Consider the following 17,968-nt stretch of genomic DNA (forward strand, 5'->3'; position numbering starts at 1 on the left):
TCCTGCATGTGAAGATGCTAGAGGCTCTTAGCGCGGACGGTAGCACACAGTCAGTGCTCCAAAACTGGTAGCTAAGTTTGTTCTTTACTCTATAGCTTTCCTCCTCTGTGCTCTGCTCGTCACAATCCCCGCCCAACACACCGCTCAGAGCTCAGCAGGAGTGAGAGCTGGATAAGGACCGTCCGCATGGATTCGGGGAATCCTCTTCTTTTTCCCACTCTCCCCTTCCTAAAATCGGGCCGTGAGCATATACTTGTTTTCTGTTTAAAGTCTTTTTAGACAATTATTACAGATACCCTACTGAAAATATCACAAATCCAAGGAGAAATTTTTCTACCATCCCTTCTCAAGTTTTAAGTGACTGTTTTATTTGCCTGTGTCAACTTCTAGTTCTTGTCCATGAGCAGATATGGTTTTTATATTTGCAAAATCATAATATAATTGTATATTTAGGTGTCTGTTCACAGTATACCATATATATATTTCCAGAAGATTTGTCTTACAACCCAACGAAGCAGCCTAGTACAGCTCTGCAGATAATGAAGGTAACTTTACTATGTAACTGGGGCCAAGATATTTTCATCAGAAGTTTCCCTCTTAGAGGGGGGGAGAAAACAAAACTTAGCCTGTCACTCTGAAAACTGATATAAAAACGTATAACCATGTAAAAGTCACATGAGATGACACGCCCTCCCTTCCTCGCTGGTCATGTTCCTCAAGGCCCACACATCTCACCTCCATGCCTGGCACAAAGTAAGAGCTCAAAAAATACTTGAGGTATGAACAAATGATACTCTTCTAGGCTGAACAGTGACGCTGTAAAATAAGACCTCTTAGGGGGAGGGACAGGCGACCCCAGAGTTAAGCCTGAGAACAGAGCAGGGTGAACCAGAGCAAACAGGCAGGAAAGCAGCCGGAAACCCCATGGTACAGGCCGGCTACGTTGGCCAGGAGGAAGCATGTGGTTTCCTGAACTGTGTCCGTTCAAAGCCATCAGCCTCTGAAGCCTGACATATATAGACCGTGTCGAGGATCCGCAGCTGCCCCTTCAGTCCCACTTGAGCGCTGTTTCTAAAAAGCCGTGTACATTCTTGGAAGGGGTATGGAGGTCAAGGCACCGGAAACAGAACAATAAGAATGCAAAAGATGGGAGCAGGTATGCTTCAGAGAACATCCCTCGACAACACCATCAGAGGAAGATTCTCAAGCGTGAGTCCGTTGGGCCTCCTCTGGGCAGCACAGAGAGACTTCAGGAACCTGTGAACAGGCTGCAGCGGGTATAAACTGTGCATACGTGTGGCTGTCTGTCTAGAGAGGAGACCTCAGAGTCACCGGATTCTGGCCCTTTGGTTATCGGGCCTGCTACTTCTTCCTCTTCATCAACTCAAATGGAGCTTTTCTAAATCCATCATCACTCACTAGGGGCTGGAAGTGGGGATGAGAGGTGGTGGGAAGGAGAGGGAGAAGGAAACAAAGCCCTTGGAAGACCTTCTATTGACTGAGTCAACAGAGGTGAAAGGATTAGAGTGTGTTCAGCATGTATAAATGAGCCTATAAATGTTAGCTTTCACTATCTGTCTTACTCTACGCCCAACGCCTTACTGCTTTCTCAGCTTCACAATAACCCTACAAGCTCAGCGTGAGTTCCCGATCCTATTTAAGAGGAAATGAACTCAGAGAAATTGAGTAAACTAACCCCTGGGTCACACTGCTAGCTGTGGAATTCAGAACTATCTAATTCCAAAGCTTGGACTCTCTGTCTTGACTCCATGGCCTGAATTACTGGCCAGGCTTTTCAATCTGAAAGCAGCCTCTCTGGCTACCTCCCTTAGGCTTTGACGTTTAAAGCCCAAAGGTCTTCCTCTCTCCCTGAGTCTGTCCATCAGAACAGACACCGAGCATAAAATGAGCTTCTTCAAGCCAAGGCATAATTTAGTTGCTTATGTAATAGAGCCCTGGTCATCCCACTCAAATTCCACATTCAAGCCAGTTTCTCTCCAAGGGTACCAAGTGCTCATTAAAGAAATGTCACGCTTATCACAATTAACTCCCTCTTCTCTATGACACAGCCAAGTCAGAGGCCAGAAGGGCAGACATGTTTTCTAGTCATCACTAACCAGAGTGAAAAAGCTCCCAGTTAAGCTTCCTATTTTCTGGTTTCAAAATCCACACTCAAAACTGCAGTTAAACATTTTCCACTAAAACAGCCTTCCTAAAACACAGGAGAATCCTGACACATGTACTGTACCTAGCACTTCCTCTGTGTTTGCCCTTCACGCGTGTTATCCCTATCCTTGCGAAGAGCCAGACAGGCTGCTCAGATGTCACTGCTTGCGAGCTTAGGCAAGTCTCTGAGGCTCACACGGGCCCGACATCATCAGCGCTCTTAAGCATCCTCCTCCCACCACGTCCACGCGACCACCGCGATTCACGCTACCCACTAACTCCTCTTGGTTTTCCCTGGAGCCGCTTCCCAGGAATCTGGAGAGAAGCCAGGGGAGCAAGGCAGGTGGGCTCTGTAAACAGAAGATCCGGGTTCCAGGTCCGGCTCAACCGAGCAGTAGCGCTGGCACCTCGGGAGATGACTCCGCTTCCAAGATCTCAGTTTCCCCGTGGAGGCAGTGACGCTCCCTGCGCCTGTTTCAGGATCTAGACGAGGGCGGCGCCAGGGCTTCGGCGTTCCGCGAGGCCGGTTACCTCGCCGCGGCTGAAGCCACGGACGCGAGAGCCGGCGGCCGCGCCCTCGCAGCCTCCCCGGCGCGCTCCCGGCTCCGCGGGCCCCGGCCGCCGCCGCCGCCCCCGCCCCGCCCCGCGCCCCTCCCTGCCCCGTGGCCGCCGCCCCGTTTCCTCTCCAAGTCCGCCTGCCCCCTGCCTCGCGGGGAGCGCTGGTCTCGGGCGCCGCGCGTCCGCCCGCCGCGCGCCTTTCTTCCCGACGCCGGGCGCCAGGGCCCGTCCCTCCCGGGGCCGCCGCGCGCCGGGGCCGAGCCCCCGGCTGGGCCGCCCGGGGCCCCGGGAAGCGAGCGCGCGGTGCGCCCCGGCCGCGCGTCCTGCCCCGAGGCGGGCGCTCGGGGAGGAGGGAGCCGCGGCGGCGGAGACGCGCGCGGGGCGGCCGGGGGCCCCTCCGCAGCCCGAGCCGAGCCCGCGCCCGGCGCCCCGGCCCCCCGGCCCCCCGCCATGCGGCCGCCGCCCTACCGCTGCCGCAACGGCACGTCGGTGGAGAAGGGCAGCTCGGCGGCCACCGGCGGGCTGCTCTTCGGCGCCGGGCTGCTGGGCAACCTGCTGGCGCTGGGGCTGCTGGCGCGCTCGGCGCTGCGCCCGCGCCCGCCGCGCTCGGCCTTCCACGCGCTGGTGTGCGGCCTGACGGTCACCGACCTGCTGGGCAAGTCCCTCGTGAGCCCCTTCGTGCTGTCCGCCTACGCGCAGAACCGGAGCCTCGCGGCGCTGCTGCCCGCGTCCGGGGGCTCGCTGTGCCAGGCCTTCGCCTTCTTCATGTCCTTCTTCGGGCTCGCCTCGACGCTGCAGCTGCTGGCCGTGGCCCTGGAGTGCTGGCTCTCCCTGGGGCATCCCTTCCTCCACCGCCGGTACCTCACCCCGCGCCGGGGCGCGCTGGTGGCGCCCGTCGTGGGCGCCTTCTGCCTCGCCTTCTGCTCGCTGCCCTTCGCGGGCTTCGGCAGGTTCGTGCAGTACTGCCCCGGCACCTGGTGCTTCATCCAGATGGCGCACGAGGAGCGCTCGCTGCCGGTGCTGAGCTACTCGGTGCTGTACGCCAGCCTGCTGCTGCTGCTGGTCCTCGCCATCGTGCTGTGCAACCTGAGCGCCATGCGCAGCCTCTGCGCCATGCGCCGGCGGCTGCCGCGGCGCCCGCGCCCGGGCCCCGGGGAGCGCGCCGGGCCGGGCGCGGGCGGGAGGAGGGAGGCGGCCCCGCGGCCCCTGGAGGAGCTGGACCACCTGCTGCTGCTCGGCCTCATGACCGTGCTCTTCACCACGTGCTCCCTGCCTTTGATCGTGAGTCGCTCGGCGCTGAGGCTGCGGGGCCGGGAGGGAAGGGGAGGGGAGCTCGCTGGACGCGCTGCAGGAGCCGCTGCGCCCCGAGCCTGGCGGGATCGGGTTCCCCCCGCAGCCCCCGGGACGTAGAGCCCAAGGTGTGGAGGCAAAGCCCCGAGAGTTAGGGAGAGCCGCAGCCGGATGCTGCGGGCAGAATCCCCTCCTCTCTGCTTTCCTCCGGGAAGAGCTCAGGGTTATTTTTGCGCCTCAGGACTTTGAGGAGCAGAACTTGGTTCCTCCTTAGCGTAGGAGTCCTTTACCACGTCTCAGTGGCTGAGCGAGGTGTGGGGTTTTGTGTCTGTGTGTGTGTGTGAGCGAGGTTTTATGTCCTTACACCTGCCCAGGGTTTCAGTGGCATCAGAAACGGGCACACGGCATCTGGGAGTTCTCCCCGGTGCTGTCGTGGAAAGGGGATAAGGGAAGGCGTAGTCCTGCCAAAGTGATTTGCAGACGTGGGTGACTAAAAGCACAGGTTTAGTGTGTGTGTGTTTGTTTCTTTGTTTGTTTAACCCGTGCGTAAACTTTGAGGAGCGCGGATGCCAGTTTCTGGGGCTGCCCTTGCAGGGATGACGGCGGCAGAGGCAGAGAGGTGGTTTGAACTAGTAGCTGTGTAGGAACGTTTCAGCTGGTGCTGTCGTTCTGATAACCTGTCTCCACAGGCTTTACTTCTGTCTTGGCAAGAGAGGTGACATGAAAGCCATAATCTTGGATTTCAATTTACTAATGGGAGTGGTGGTGCGGAGGGAATTACTTCGTGGCTTTGAAGGTTATTTCCTCCTGTGAGCCCGGCCGAGACACCGAGGAGTGGCTGAGGCTTGAGAAAGCTTTTTCAGCACTGCTCCTCTCCCTCTCCAGACCCCACGGTGTACTTGTTCAACATGAACAACATTTAAATAAATTCATTGCCAAGTCCGTGTCATTGGAGAGACCTGAGACTTGTGGGAATAGGAAAGTTAAGTTTCTCAGGGCAGTGTAGCAGTTTTGGACATTACTTTCAAGGGTGGGTGAAAGTGACATATAAGGTGATTTTTCCCTTAAATGAAGGCCTTAACGTGTTGGGCGAAGAGCTTTCTGGGTTAGGATCAGAACTCCCCAAGATAAATAAATAAATCTATATCTATACAAACAGAGAGATGGATATAGGCACAGATATTTAGCAGTGGTTTTCAAACTCTAGCAACCTCAGACTCCTCAGCAGTGCTTTTAAAAACAGAGCTGGCTGGGCCCCCTTCTCCAGAGTTTCTGATGCAGACATTTTTGAAGCATTCAGCAGCCTCTACCTCACTTGCTGATGTGCGATCCCATTTGGAGAACCGCACCCTAAAGCAGGACTTAGCAAACCAGAGCCCACAGGACAAATACATCCTGCCCACTGTTTGGGGGCAGCCCTGGAGTTAAGAATAATTTTTATAAATGTACATTTGCCATAAATTTGATGATAGGGCACATGAACTCTGAACCCCAACTACATCAAATACCATTGCAAGAAAAAGGCTCACTCTTCTCCTTAGTAGACATGTATTACCAAAAACTGTACCCAATTATTATTACATTTTTAATTTCATCAATTGAAACTATAGAAATGTGTTTTCTCTCCTGTTAATAAGTACCTACTAAACATTCACTATTTGCCTCTAGGCTCATAAAACTTAAAATATTTGCTCTTCGGCCCTTTACAGAATATGTTTTCAGACCCCTGCTCTAAAATAAGAGCCTTACTTAGCTGTGCTGTGATAAAAGCAGAGAATAGCCAGATGCATGGATAGTATGTCCTGAGTTTGCATGTTTTAGTAAAAATAACGCAGAAAGCAGAATACACTGGAGAGAACACTGCACTGAAGTCTCTAAAGGGATGCGAATAAACTCATAGGTGCTTGAGTATCCAAGGAAATAATGGATTTGAAAATGGTTTTCTAAAAAACTTGTAGTTTCAAAGACGTGCAACACAGGCTGCGTTCTTCACAGGAAGTATCATTTTCTAGACAGGAGAAGGGCTTTAGCGTCAGACATGGGTTTGAATCAGGTCCCATCACTTCCTAACTGTGAGTGCTTGCTTACCCTTTCTAACCTGTTTCCTCACCTGCGATAAGGATACCTGTGCTTGCTCCGTAAGATGGTTATGAAGATTTGAAGTGCCTGGTGGCCTCAAAAATTAGTGTCATTGATTATTATTACTAATTATAATGTCCATTTATTATAATTGCCTGCTAGACATAGACAATTGATTAAGAGATATGATCTCTGAAGATGGTATAATATTTTAAGGCAGTGGTTCTCAAACTTGTTCTAGTCTAAGGACCCCCTTTTCACTCAAAAATTATTAAGGACCCAAAGATCTTTTATTTATGTGGACTGTATCTATTAGTATTTACAATATTAGAAGTTAAAAATAAGAAAAACTTTAGATGGTATTGTAAAACAAGTTACAATGTACTTATTTCTTGTGTTTTTGCATAGGTGAAGGAAAAGTTTGGGATTTCAAAATTGCTTAATGAATGATAATAAAGTTGTGCTAATATTAGCAGGTAAGATGGGAAAAGGCATGTTAAGAGCACAGAAGTACCGAGAACAGTCTCTGAAAATGCATGTATTCCTTATTACCTTAGAAAGGTCTAGAAAAGGTAAGAGTATACAGCACATGTTCCATTAGCCATGGCAGTGATGATGTCACCCGTTGCACATCAGGCAGCCTCTGTGAAACTCACTGGACACTTATGAGGGGATGAAGGTGAGAAAAGACAAGTAACATCTTTTTATGAAAACAGTTTTGACTGCACAGACGCACTGAAAGAGTGCTGAAGACCCCCACTCACTGAAAATCACTTTTCTAAGGAATGGATTTAGTGATTGGAAAAAATAAGGCTGTATATGAAGGTGGGTAAACTTAAAAAAAAAATCTTGCTCATAGCATAAATATTGTATTTCATTAAGCCAGTGAAAAGTGAGTTAGCCCAATATGATTTTTTAATTAACTTTGTTGTAATTCTGGGTTAGAGCAAGATACTTAGATTGAATTCTCAAATTTCCAATTTGATACGGTAAAAAGAAAGTATAGAGAATATGGGAGGAGCGTTAGAGGCAGTTTGCAGCATGTTCTCTAACGTATGTAATGTATCTTCATCAAAATTATTTTTACCTTAGAAAACCACAGTATTTCGGAGGTTGGCAGGGCAGCAGGAATGGCTGAGAGAGGGTTTTCATGTATAGATTCAACGCAGTAGTTGAGAGGTTTAGAAGCCAGGTAAAGGTGCACACAAGCTTGTGTGATCGCACATGTCAGAATCCATGGAGTCAGAGGAGTGGAAGAGCACATCCTGCATGCATTGAGATAACTCCTGGGTGCACTTCATTTTGGTGAGAAGAAAGAATGGGTGGGATGTTCCATCCAAAGGAGGCTGTTCAAGTTGTGTGAGGGATGGTAGCAAGAGATTGGCCCAGGAAAAAGGGTCAGAGGTGGATTTAAAGAGCTAGAGCAGAGGGTGGGGTCTAGGGTACGGTGATGGATGAACTGAATGGGAGAGGACATTGGAACCAAGGTTGTTCTCCTAAGCAGTGGTATCCAGCCAAGCTGAGTCGCCAGAGAGCTGGCAACAGCATTTTTGTGTGTATGGACCCCTAATTTCAACAGAGGGCACTCTTCTCACACTGATTCTCTTTGTAGTGACCTGCAGGCTTTAAACAAGCCAGTTGTGTATTCTGAGGGTATTCCTCACACAAGCCCTCTCTTATAGAAGCAGTTTCTAAAGTATCTTCTAGGGAATACTGTTGATCATCAGAGATTTTTCAAAAGTCTAGATTGTGTTCAAACAGATGAGAATTGATAGAATCTGTGCTTCCATCACTGTCACCAGTGAATAAATCTGTCATATTTTTAGTAAACTCTAAAAATAAATAACAGCGGAAGCCCATTTATAGAAACCATTTCTAATACAAACCAAGTGACCTGAAAATACAGATAACCTAATAATATCCAACGGAATTGATATGGATAAATACTGCACAGAAATAAAATGATTTGTCTTAATCTTATAAATGTCTCTCAGTTACCCAGATCCCAACAAATCAAGCATTCTCACATCGCGAGAATTATATCTTGCTGCACTCCACTCTGAGGAGAAAGGAGCAAATATAAAGTCAGATAAAGTGTTTGCTTTCTCAATCAGCTCAAGTGTGTAGCCTCTTGTCATCCACTCATTCATTCACCTCAGGTCTGGACCCTACAACATTCCAGGCCCTGTGATGCGTTGTGGGGATGTAAAATGAGAAAAATATCACACCTGCCTACAGAGCTGTAATACCGGGGATGAGAGGGAATGACTAGGGCCAGAAGGGAGTTCAGAAAAGGAAAGGAGTAACTCCTAATTGATAAAATAATAATAGTAGCTAATCACTGAATTATTATTATATGCCAGGGCCTGTTCTCAAGGTTTTACTCCTACTGTCTCGTTCACATTTCATAACGATCCTGGGAGATAGGTGCAATTATCCCCAAGTATTGATGAGGAGACAGAGTAACTTGCCTGAAGTGACACAGCCAGCGAGGCGATTCTGTCTGACCCGATGGTCGGACCCTAAAGCTGGTGAGCTTAACCATCACCACAAAGAGGCTTCGTGATGGGGGTGATATTTTAGGTCGACCTGGAAAGAAGGTAGGATTTGGGCATGGAATCAGTTTCCACATCTGTAAAATGGAGATAATGAATATCCTGACTTTACAGGACTTATGTGAGGATAAAATGAACTTTTTAAAGTAAAAACGCTTAGAACGGGGCCTCAGAATATGAAACTCTGTGTGGACATCAGCCATTATTATTACTCTTAGTATTATTAAGCAGCAATGATGGGAGAGGGCTTCCAGATACAGTCTGTCCTCCTAAGTGCACGAGATAGGAGTATCTGAGCCTACAGAAAAGAGAATGAAAAGGTAAGGAAACAATTGTGGGGCTGTACGTCTTCTCACATCCTAGATTGCACTTACTCATGTCCCCTCCCATTCATGTTGAGTTTGCATATTTTCTGGTCCACTGGGGTCCATTTGGTGCCATTATGGATTTAGAATCTCAGTGGACATGGGGGAGGTAAGGGCATCAAGAAAAAGTGGCTGGCCTCCAGCGGAGTGGGAGACAGTTATAGCACTGGTCTAGACAGCAATGTCGGCTGAATGGCAGGAAAGGGATGAGGCAGTTTGCAGGGCTCCCAGGAGGCCAGAGACCTCAGGGAAGAGAAAGATAACATAGCAGTGGCACGGCACAGGTAAGCAGGCTTATCGTTCTGTGTATGTTTTTGTTTTTTTCTTCCTAGTCTGAAGAGAGGAAGCCAAGCACAGAATAATAAGCATCTAATGTACATGCGTTGTCTCCTGTCTTTTCATGGAATCTTTCCTGTCTCTTCACATTAATTAAAAGTTTCTGTTTCAAATGGACTCACAGACAGAAAACAAACTTATGGCTATCAAAGGAGACATCGGAGAGCGGGGGATAAGTAAGGGATCTAGGATGAACAGATACACACTAGTATATATAAAATAGATAGGCAAGGACCTACTGTATAGCACAGGGAACGGTATTCAATATGTTGTAATAACCTATAATGGAAAAGAATCTGAAAAAGAATATATATACATATACATGTATATACATGTATATGTATATGCTGTATACCTAAAACATTGTAAATCAGCTGTACGTCAATAAAAAAAATTCAGAGAAAAAAAGGTTCTGTTTCATTGATGTCTCCACACATGTGACATTTCACACGTGTGATGTTTCTGGGCTACGCCAGAATCCAGGATAGGAAGGAGGCAGGAGGAAGAAGGGCAGAGAATCAACATCTGTGCGAGTGAGGGGACCCTGTTTGTAGACGACGCGGTGGACTGGATTTGTCCCACTTGGGCTCCTCCTCTACACCGCCGCGTTCGCCGCGGGTGCACCAGCTCCGGGGACGTAGCCGGGGCTCCACGGAGCCTCCCGGTCGGCCCTGCCCCTCCCTGGCTTGTCACTTGCACCCATCCGCTGTGGTGGCCTTAGCTGCTTATAAATTTACCCAGAATGGCTACTCCAAGCCAAGCTGCCCTACTCTTACGGAAAAGTAACGTTTCCTAAGTGCAGCAGGTGACATTATTGCGGCCATCAACCGTTCTTTATCCTAACTGAATGTTTTTCTTTAAAAACAGTATCGTGCTTACTATGGAGCGTTTCAAGCTGTTTACGAGAAGAATGGAACTGCTGAAGAGACTGAAGACCTCCAAGCCTTGCGCTTTCTCTCTGTGATCTCAATTGTGGACCCCTGGCTTTTCATTATTTTCAGAACATCGGTAGTTCGGATGTTTTTTCGCAAGATTGTCATAAGGCCTCTTATGTATAGAAACTGGCACAGCAATTCTTGCCAGGCTAACACGGAATCCAGTTTGTGACCGTGTGTTAACCTCTCTGGTAAGCTCAGGAATAGATCACATTTTCTGGCAAAGAACCATAATCAAAAAAAACTTACAATTTATATCCTTAAAAGCTATGTCCCGTAACAAAGCACATAAATGTATTTTCAAAACTATTTGATCGATCTGAATCATGTGTTGTCACTCTGTATTCATGACCCAGTTCAGTGGAGTTTTTCATTTTGAGTTGTAATAGCAGCTACAATTTCAAATATTGTGAACAATGTTAAAAGTCTTAATGCAATGGTAGTAATTGTTGCAATGTTTGCACTTGGTGTCCCTAATTTTTTAAGGAGGTCTTGAGACCTCTGGGTCTTTATTTAAATCCAGCAGAAACACCACTGTTTACTATTATGTGATAGGTGTTCTTAAATTTCCTTAGCCTCTGTATTTCTAGCGAAACCTGATTTGTTTATTTTGTGTCACAATTGCCCCTGTTTAATTCTTTTCTTTGCCAACTGATGCAAGTATAGCCTGACTTATAGATGCTCCTCAGAGAAGAAAGGTGGAAAATATAGCTAGGTCAGGCATTTGGCGGTTCCTTCCCCAGCCACCCTCTGGGAGAACGCTCACTGGTTTGTGTGAAGAGGCAAAGCTATAAATAAGTAAACACAAGGCAAGATGCAACTATGGTCTACAACCTAGAGAAGAAAAAATTATTTTTATCCTTTGAAATCCAGTTTCTTGTGTGTTGAGGTAGGGGTGTCAGTAGGCATGAAAGTTTGGGAGTGGCCTGCAGAATGTTGTTTCAGTTTTTGGAACTCCATGTTGCAGGCCTATCATGTTGATGGATTCTTTGGTGGGGAGAGATTTATGGTTCTTTGAAAGACAGTGATGTATGACTTCCCGGAGCATGTTTACCACGCATGGCTGTGACACAGCGGGCATTCAGCACAGTGACACGCTCCCCGGGACTCAATCAGCCTCAGCTGAGAGCGTGGCAGCGACCTTAATATCTACCTGTTAGAGCCACACTCTGCCCTTGGTGGAGACGGGAGGACTTTATTCAGGATCCTGAGAGAGATGCTTTCAAGCCGGGGCAGCGTGCGGCTCAGATGGAGTTCAGCCAAGCACTTTAATTGTACACAATGTTTACAAAGGTTCGCAACACTATGACCCAAAGGGGAAAGTGGGGGAGATACAGCTGCAGCTGTGAAACCAGAGACTAGACCCAGCTTGCAGGGAAGAACTTTCTCCTTGGCTGAAAGAACACACGGGGGCGTCAGAGGGGTTTTGGCATCTGTGGGGTCCCTTTGTACCCGACACACTGGGACTCTGAGCTGGAGTGCCAGCTACATTGGAATAGCCTGAGACCCCCGTTCAGCCATCAGAGACCAGAGGATCTGCCGTGTCTCCAGCTCAGCGGCAGCCCTCGTTTCCACCCCTGGTGTATCTCAGAGGTAGTATTAACCTGGAAATATATGTGTATTTTTTGTGTGTGTAGCAACACTGTGAAACGGCCAAATTAGGAATGCGAGAATTATAATCTCAGAGTATGATGTGAGGCAAAATGCCCTTGTTTTCAAGTTTAACTCTCATTTGTGTATTTAGTGTGAAGTGCCTGTGCGTTTTGCTGTCAGAGGAAGTGCATCTTTCTCGTGCTCTTCTTTTGGAAGGAGTGTTATGATCATTGTCAAGGTCATTTGAAAAGTTCCCAGATGAATCAATAAACATAACTTTATAATATTTTGCAAAGAAAATTACTTTTCTTCAGATGAAATAGAAGGGTTTAGTTTTTTGGTTTGGTTTGGTTTGGTTGTTTTGAGTAAAGGGCTACGACCAATCTTTCATCCTCTAGCAGTTTAGCGATGTGGGTTTTACAGGCTGTTCTATTAGCGGAGCTGTGACTTTAAACAAGTTTGTGTAGGTTTATCCAAGGAATTAGTGCTCATTTCTGTTTAACACAGAATGTAGATATATCATCTGGATGAAATCCTTGTTACATTAAAAGTCAACTCTTCAGTGATTTTCATTGATGTATTCATTAGATCATTAAATAAGTTTTGATTGACACATACCTTGTGCCAGGCAGCCAGGTGCTGAGGAAGAAAATACGTGAGACTTAGTTCTGGCCCACGAGTTGCCCATTGTCCAGTGGAGGAGAGAAGTACGTACACGGTCACAATAGAGTACAGGAATCCCAGGGATAGATGTGCACGTGCAGTCCCATTAGAAGAGGAAACCGGAACCAGAGGTGATGTGTGGGGTTATCAGACCTTCACAGTGAGAAGATGCTTATGTCAAGTATTGAAGATGAGTAGGAATTTTGACTCCAGTTAAAAACTAAAGAAAGGACTAAAATAGTCTGTATACGAGGGAGGGTCAAAAATTATCCCCACTCTGCTGTAGAATTTATTTTAATTAACTTTTAGAAAAGACAGATACACCACTTTTCAACACGATCTCCTTGCTTTTCAATACACTTTGTCCATCTGTCAACAAGCTTTCATATTCCCTCATTAAAAAATGTTTTAGGCTGAGCTGCAAGCCACGCCTGCACCACTGTCTTCACATCTTCATCAGAAGTGAATCCGGCTCCTTCTTGATGGCTGACACGTGTGTGACCTTCCTTGAACCTCTGTCCACTCATACACACTTCTTCATGACAAAACACTTTCTCCATACTGCACACAAAGTCTTTGGTAAATAACGGCACCAGGTGCACCCTCAGACCACAAAAATCGAACCCCTGCACGCTGCTCTTCTTTCGTGCAAATCACACGCGGGGCATCCATGGTTGCTCGCACCGCAGTTACAACTGAACAGATGTAACACGTTCACACCTGCACCGCAGTGACTGGGGAGACAGTCGCCTTGAACGGAATGCGCTGATACGACAGTGCGGCCAACAGACGTTTTCATATAACTGGAGTGCAGTTAATTTTTGACTCACCTCATAAAAGGAAATATGTATGGTTAATAAATGTAGAAAAATTCCTGTCTAATCAAAGAAATGCTAAATTAAAATCAAATTATCAAGGACCACACGCAGAAATACTTAGGACTGTCAATAACAAGAAGGCTGTTATTCAATGAAAGGAGCAGGCGTGCTCCCCTGGTGAGCTGCAATTGCCCACCTTCCCTTGACAGCAACCTGGCGGTGCACGGCAGGAGCCCACACGTGCGCTTTTCTGCCATTCCAGTGGCTCCACTCTAGAATTCCCTTCCAGAAAACATTCAGAGGGGCTGCCACGGTTAGGTGCAAAGCTCTTCTTTCTAGCGTTACTTACAACAGCAAAAAGGTGAAAAGGAAACCATCTAAATGACTGACACAAGGGGGAAACGCACTCTTCAGGTATAATATACACACAGGGACCCAAACATATGAAAAGTATGCAGCCATTAAAAAAAGATGTTTTCAAACAACTTACGAAAGTTGAGAAGAAAGTCACCGTGTCATACCAGGTGCAAAAAGCATGCTACAAACTATGTTAAGGTATGACGCCTAATTAAATATGCACATAAAATACCTGGGGAAAAAAACCAAAGAATCAACGTGTGAACCACCGTTATCTATTTTATGGACATCGCCCCATAATTCTTCATGTTTTCCAAGTTTCAACATAATAAGTCAAAATTTCTCTTAGGTGAAGTTCTTTTTTAAAAGAATGGATGGACACGGGCCGAGAAAACAAGGAGGAAAGGCGTGAAGGGAGAGCGTTTGGGTCTGGAGGCCCAGCACGGGCAAAGCCCTGCGGGAGTGAAGGCGTGTGGCGCGTGCAGGCTTAGTGGCTCCGTGTGGCAGCGGCTTGGCCATTATGAGCAGAGGTGGCAGGAACAGCGGAAAAGAGGCGCGTTTCACGTCATCCGGGGTGTGAGGTGCGGGCGGAGGGTGGAGCGCCTGTGTCCCGGGTCCTCGCCGGAGACCGGAGCCAGGGTGCCGTCAGCGTGGAGTCTGGGGAGGGACGTGCGGGTGGCGTGCGCTGGGGATGGGCAGGCGGAGGCCGCGTGCGGTCGTGCAGGCCGTGCGCTGGACCGGGGCGCCGGCTCAGGAAGAGAGGGGCGCTCCCTGGCCTGGCTGCTCGCATCCGCGCGGACCAAGGGATGCTCTTTCTACGGGGAGGGGGCACAGAAGCTAAATCCGCAGGCCCAGGTGTGCCCTGCCGCTCGGGAGGGAAAGAGGTGAGGACGAGCTGAGTTTAAGCAGTGCCAGGGAGAGGTAAGTGGCACAGCCCTTTTTTTCTTTTCTTTTCTTTTTTTTTTTTTTTTTGAGATTTATTTATTTATTTATTTATTTAATTTTGGGCTGTGTTGGGTCTTCGTTGCTGCACACGGGCTTTCTCTAGCTGTGGCGAGCGGGGTCTGCTCTTCATTGCAGTGCGCGGGCTTCTCACTGCGGTGGCTTCTCTTACGGAGCACGGGCTCTACACGTGCAGGCTTCCGTGGCTGCAGCACGAGGGCTCAGTAGTTGTGGCGCATGGGCCCAGCTGCTCTGTGGCATGTGGGATCTTCCCAGACCAGGGATCGAACCCGTGTTCCCTGTGTTGGCAGGTGGGCTCTCAACCACTGCACCACTAGGGGAGTCCCAGGTGCACAGCTTTTTAGCAGGTAGAGCTGAGAGGATTCCAACATACGACTACTCAGGTGTGCCTTTATTCCTCTTTCAATATACTCAGCAACAAGTTAGGAAAAGGAAAACTTTTGAAAAAAGTCTCTTTATTCTTTGTCTTTTTTCCCTGACATTCCCAGTATACCTGGACAGGAGATTGCAGTTAGGATTCTAATGAAGTTTCTGGGTCCTCTGTGGAACCCAGCCACGTTAACAGAGGCCCAATGATTAGGACTGTTAATTTAGCTCCAGGAGTCTGGCAGAGGCTGACTGGCCCAGGCACTCCTGAAGCTCTAGGGGAGAGAGGGATGCCACAAATAAAAGCGCAAGGATGATCCTGGACACTCACTAGCCACACAGCCTTCTTGCTCATTGAACGGAAGACGTCCGTGCTCTGGGCCCGCGCCTCTCAAAGCCTGATCCTGGCCCAGCAGCGTCAGCGTCACCGGGAACTTGGTAGAAACATGCAGCCCCACCCCACACCTGCTGAATCAGCATCTCTGGGCTTTAAGGTGATTCTCGTGCATGTTCAAGTCTGAGATCTGCTGCTCCACACACACACACACACACACACAAAATACTGTCCAAAAGACCAAAAAATATGCAAAAGACTCCATGCACAGTGTTCCTCTGACCTCTGATTCTCTTCAGTTGTAGGTAATCACGGACACCTGCTCCTGAAAGCGTTTTGTCTGTAATGTTCTCAAGGCAGGTGCAGTGTTCCCACACGGGCAGCCATCGGGGATCATTCGTTCGCATGCTCGTAGCACTAGCGGCCGTGAGGAGCCTTTGGCCTGTGGAGAGAAAGATGCCCCCCAGGCGTGCTGCTTCTGCATCCTCTCGCGGGTGCTTACTGGCCTCAGCCTGACAGTTGTTTCTTGTAAAAGAAAACCAACCGAAGGGCATTCATCACAGAATGCCATTACCAGAGATGATGTCTAAAGGTGAGCTTTCATGAGGGAATTATGTATTTTTAGGTCTCTATAGAATAAAAATCTCCATGGAAATATGTAAAGCTATTTTTAAACTTCTGTAATTTGAGCTTTTTACATATGTTTAGAAATACATTCTATGTTTCATCTTCCTTTTCAGGCATCAAGATATTTGAGGACTAGATATTCACCATTTGGGGTCTGGGTTTTTTTTTTTTTTTCCTTTTTTCTCTTTTCCCATAATAGCGTGAACTGTGGAAGGGCAAAAATAGATTATAAATATATATTGAATAAAAGTTTCTCTCTCCCATGGTTTCCCAAAACCATAAGTATACTCAATAAGAGGCTGCTATAACTTGGTCAGAGATTCCTCTGTATCTGAGAGGAATGTTCTTACTTCAGCGTATAAGAACTTTTTCTTAGGCTATCTGAAGGTAAAAATAATAAAATGCAGGAGAAAATTTGCATGCTCCATATGTTTCGTACTTTCAGAGACATTGTGGAAATTAACATGTTTCAGTTTTATCCAGGAACTAGAAATTCATAATTAACAATATGAAAATTTTATTAGGCAATTTAAAAGTTGTAAAGACAACTTTGTCTTATTGGCACAGAGACTGGCGCCTTCTCTTGTAATTCTTCTCAGGAGAGAGGCTGGGACTGCTGGCCTGGAGTCCCCAGTGCAGCCTCTGGGTGGAGGAAAGCTGAGTTTACAGGTGAAGGGTGGTATGTGATTAGGGCAGGTTTCCCTGCCTCTCCGCAATTGCCTGACTTGTTGAAACAAATCAGATCTCACCTGGTATCAGCAAGGTAAAAATTTCAATCTGCCAATTAAAAAAAAAAAACTACATGTATTCAGGAGTCAGTCTGGTCTGAAAAATATTTGCAATGAATCCATCCATGCTCTGGTTACAGAGTAAATGAAATCAAGTGTGAAGAGAAGAAGAAATGAACCTGGTGTTTTGTTGTTGTTTGTTTTTTTACTTTTTGCCACTTAAATCCGAAAACCAGTGAGAATAATAAAGCATAGTCAAGTCAAATCTTACAAGAAAGTATATTTTTAGTCAAGCCTATAGGGCCTTATAATGATTCTTAATTCATAGAAATCTCTTAGGATCTAATCAGAAACACAGGACAAATTAGAATATAAAAATGATACAGTGTAGGGCAAATGTTACCAAGTGCTGCAGTATGGGGCAAAGATCTAAAAACAAAGCCCCAAGTCAAGGGTAATTGATGTTCAGGATTAGCCTGGCAATGCAGTATGTAGACACGGGCCCGGGCAAGCAATGAAGGTGATAGTTTGCCAACATCAGCTTCTCGTTGGTACAAAACAGGACATGGAAACAGCAAGTGTCACGCAACACAATTCATCATGAAGTGGGAAGGCTTCTTTAATTCCCCCACATTTAAAAATCACTCAGACTTCTCGATTAGGTTAAAAAGAGTGCAGTGATCTACTGGTTATGATGGACACATCCAAAATAAAATGACCTCCCCCCCAAAACTAAAATGGGACCAAAGATCTCTCCTTCAAATGGGAACAAACAGCAATATCAAGCAAAGTAGAATTCAAGGCAAGTTTTAAATGGTTAAATGGTTAAAAAGTTCATCTGTGGCTCCAAGATACAATCAGTAGTGAACACCTTACAGCCTTGACTCATTTGTACCAAACAACATGTCAATAAAAGCACAAAGGAGAAAACATTAGGAGCAGAAGCTGAAAAATCACTAGTCATGCTTGATTTCACACCCCACCACCAATCCAGAGTGGATTAAGTGACAAAAAGACATTTGTTTTGTATGTTTCTATTTCTGTTGTCATATCATTCAAAACTCAGATGGATTTTTATTCAATAGGCAGAGTGTATTTAGGGTGGTCTGGTTTTTTTTTTTTTAATTAATTAATTTATTTTATTGGCTGTGTTGGGTCTTTTTTGCTGTGCGCGGGCTTTCTTTAGTCACGGTGAAGGGGGGGCTACTCTTCGTTGTGGTGAGCAGGCTCCTCAT

At 47.0% G+C, this 17,968-nt stretch overlaps 1 protein-coding gene across 2 annotated transcripts; it reads left to right on the forward strand.

Moving 5' to 3' along the window:
- The first annotated feature begins 2,897 nt into the window (after positions 1-2,897).
- On the forward strand, positions 2,898-12,268 carry PTGDR (prostaglandin D2 receptor). 2 transcript variants are annotated; one of them, XM_057724288.1, is made up of 3 exons: positions 2,898-4,005; positions 6,502-6,569; positions 10,217-10,347. In XM_057724288.1, exons 1-2 carry the CDS (start codon positions 3,175-3,177, stop codon positions 6,541-6,543), a joined length of 873 nt encoding a protein of 290 aa, XP_057580271.1. In that variant the 5' UTR covers positions 2,898-3,174; the 3' UTR covers positions 6,544-6,569; positions 10,217-10,347. The 2 variants fall into 2 exon arrangements, with proteins under 2 accessions (XP_057580271.1, XP_057580270.1); XM_057724287.1 differs by lacking the exon at positions 6,502-6,569 and having other exon boundaries at positions 10,217-12,268.
- Positions 12,269-17,968: the final 5,700 nt, after the last annotated feature.

This window comes from Hippopotamus amphibius, chromosome 2 (assembly GCF_030028045.1).
Source record: "Hippopotamus amphibius kiboko isolate mHipAmp2 chromosome 2, mHipAmp2.hap2, whole genome shotgun sequence".
Lineage (NCBI taxonomy): Eukaryota > Metazoa > Chordata > Mammalia > Artiodactyla > Hippopotamidae > Hippopotamus > Hippopotamus amphibius.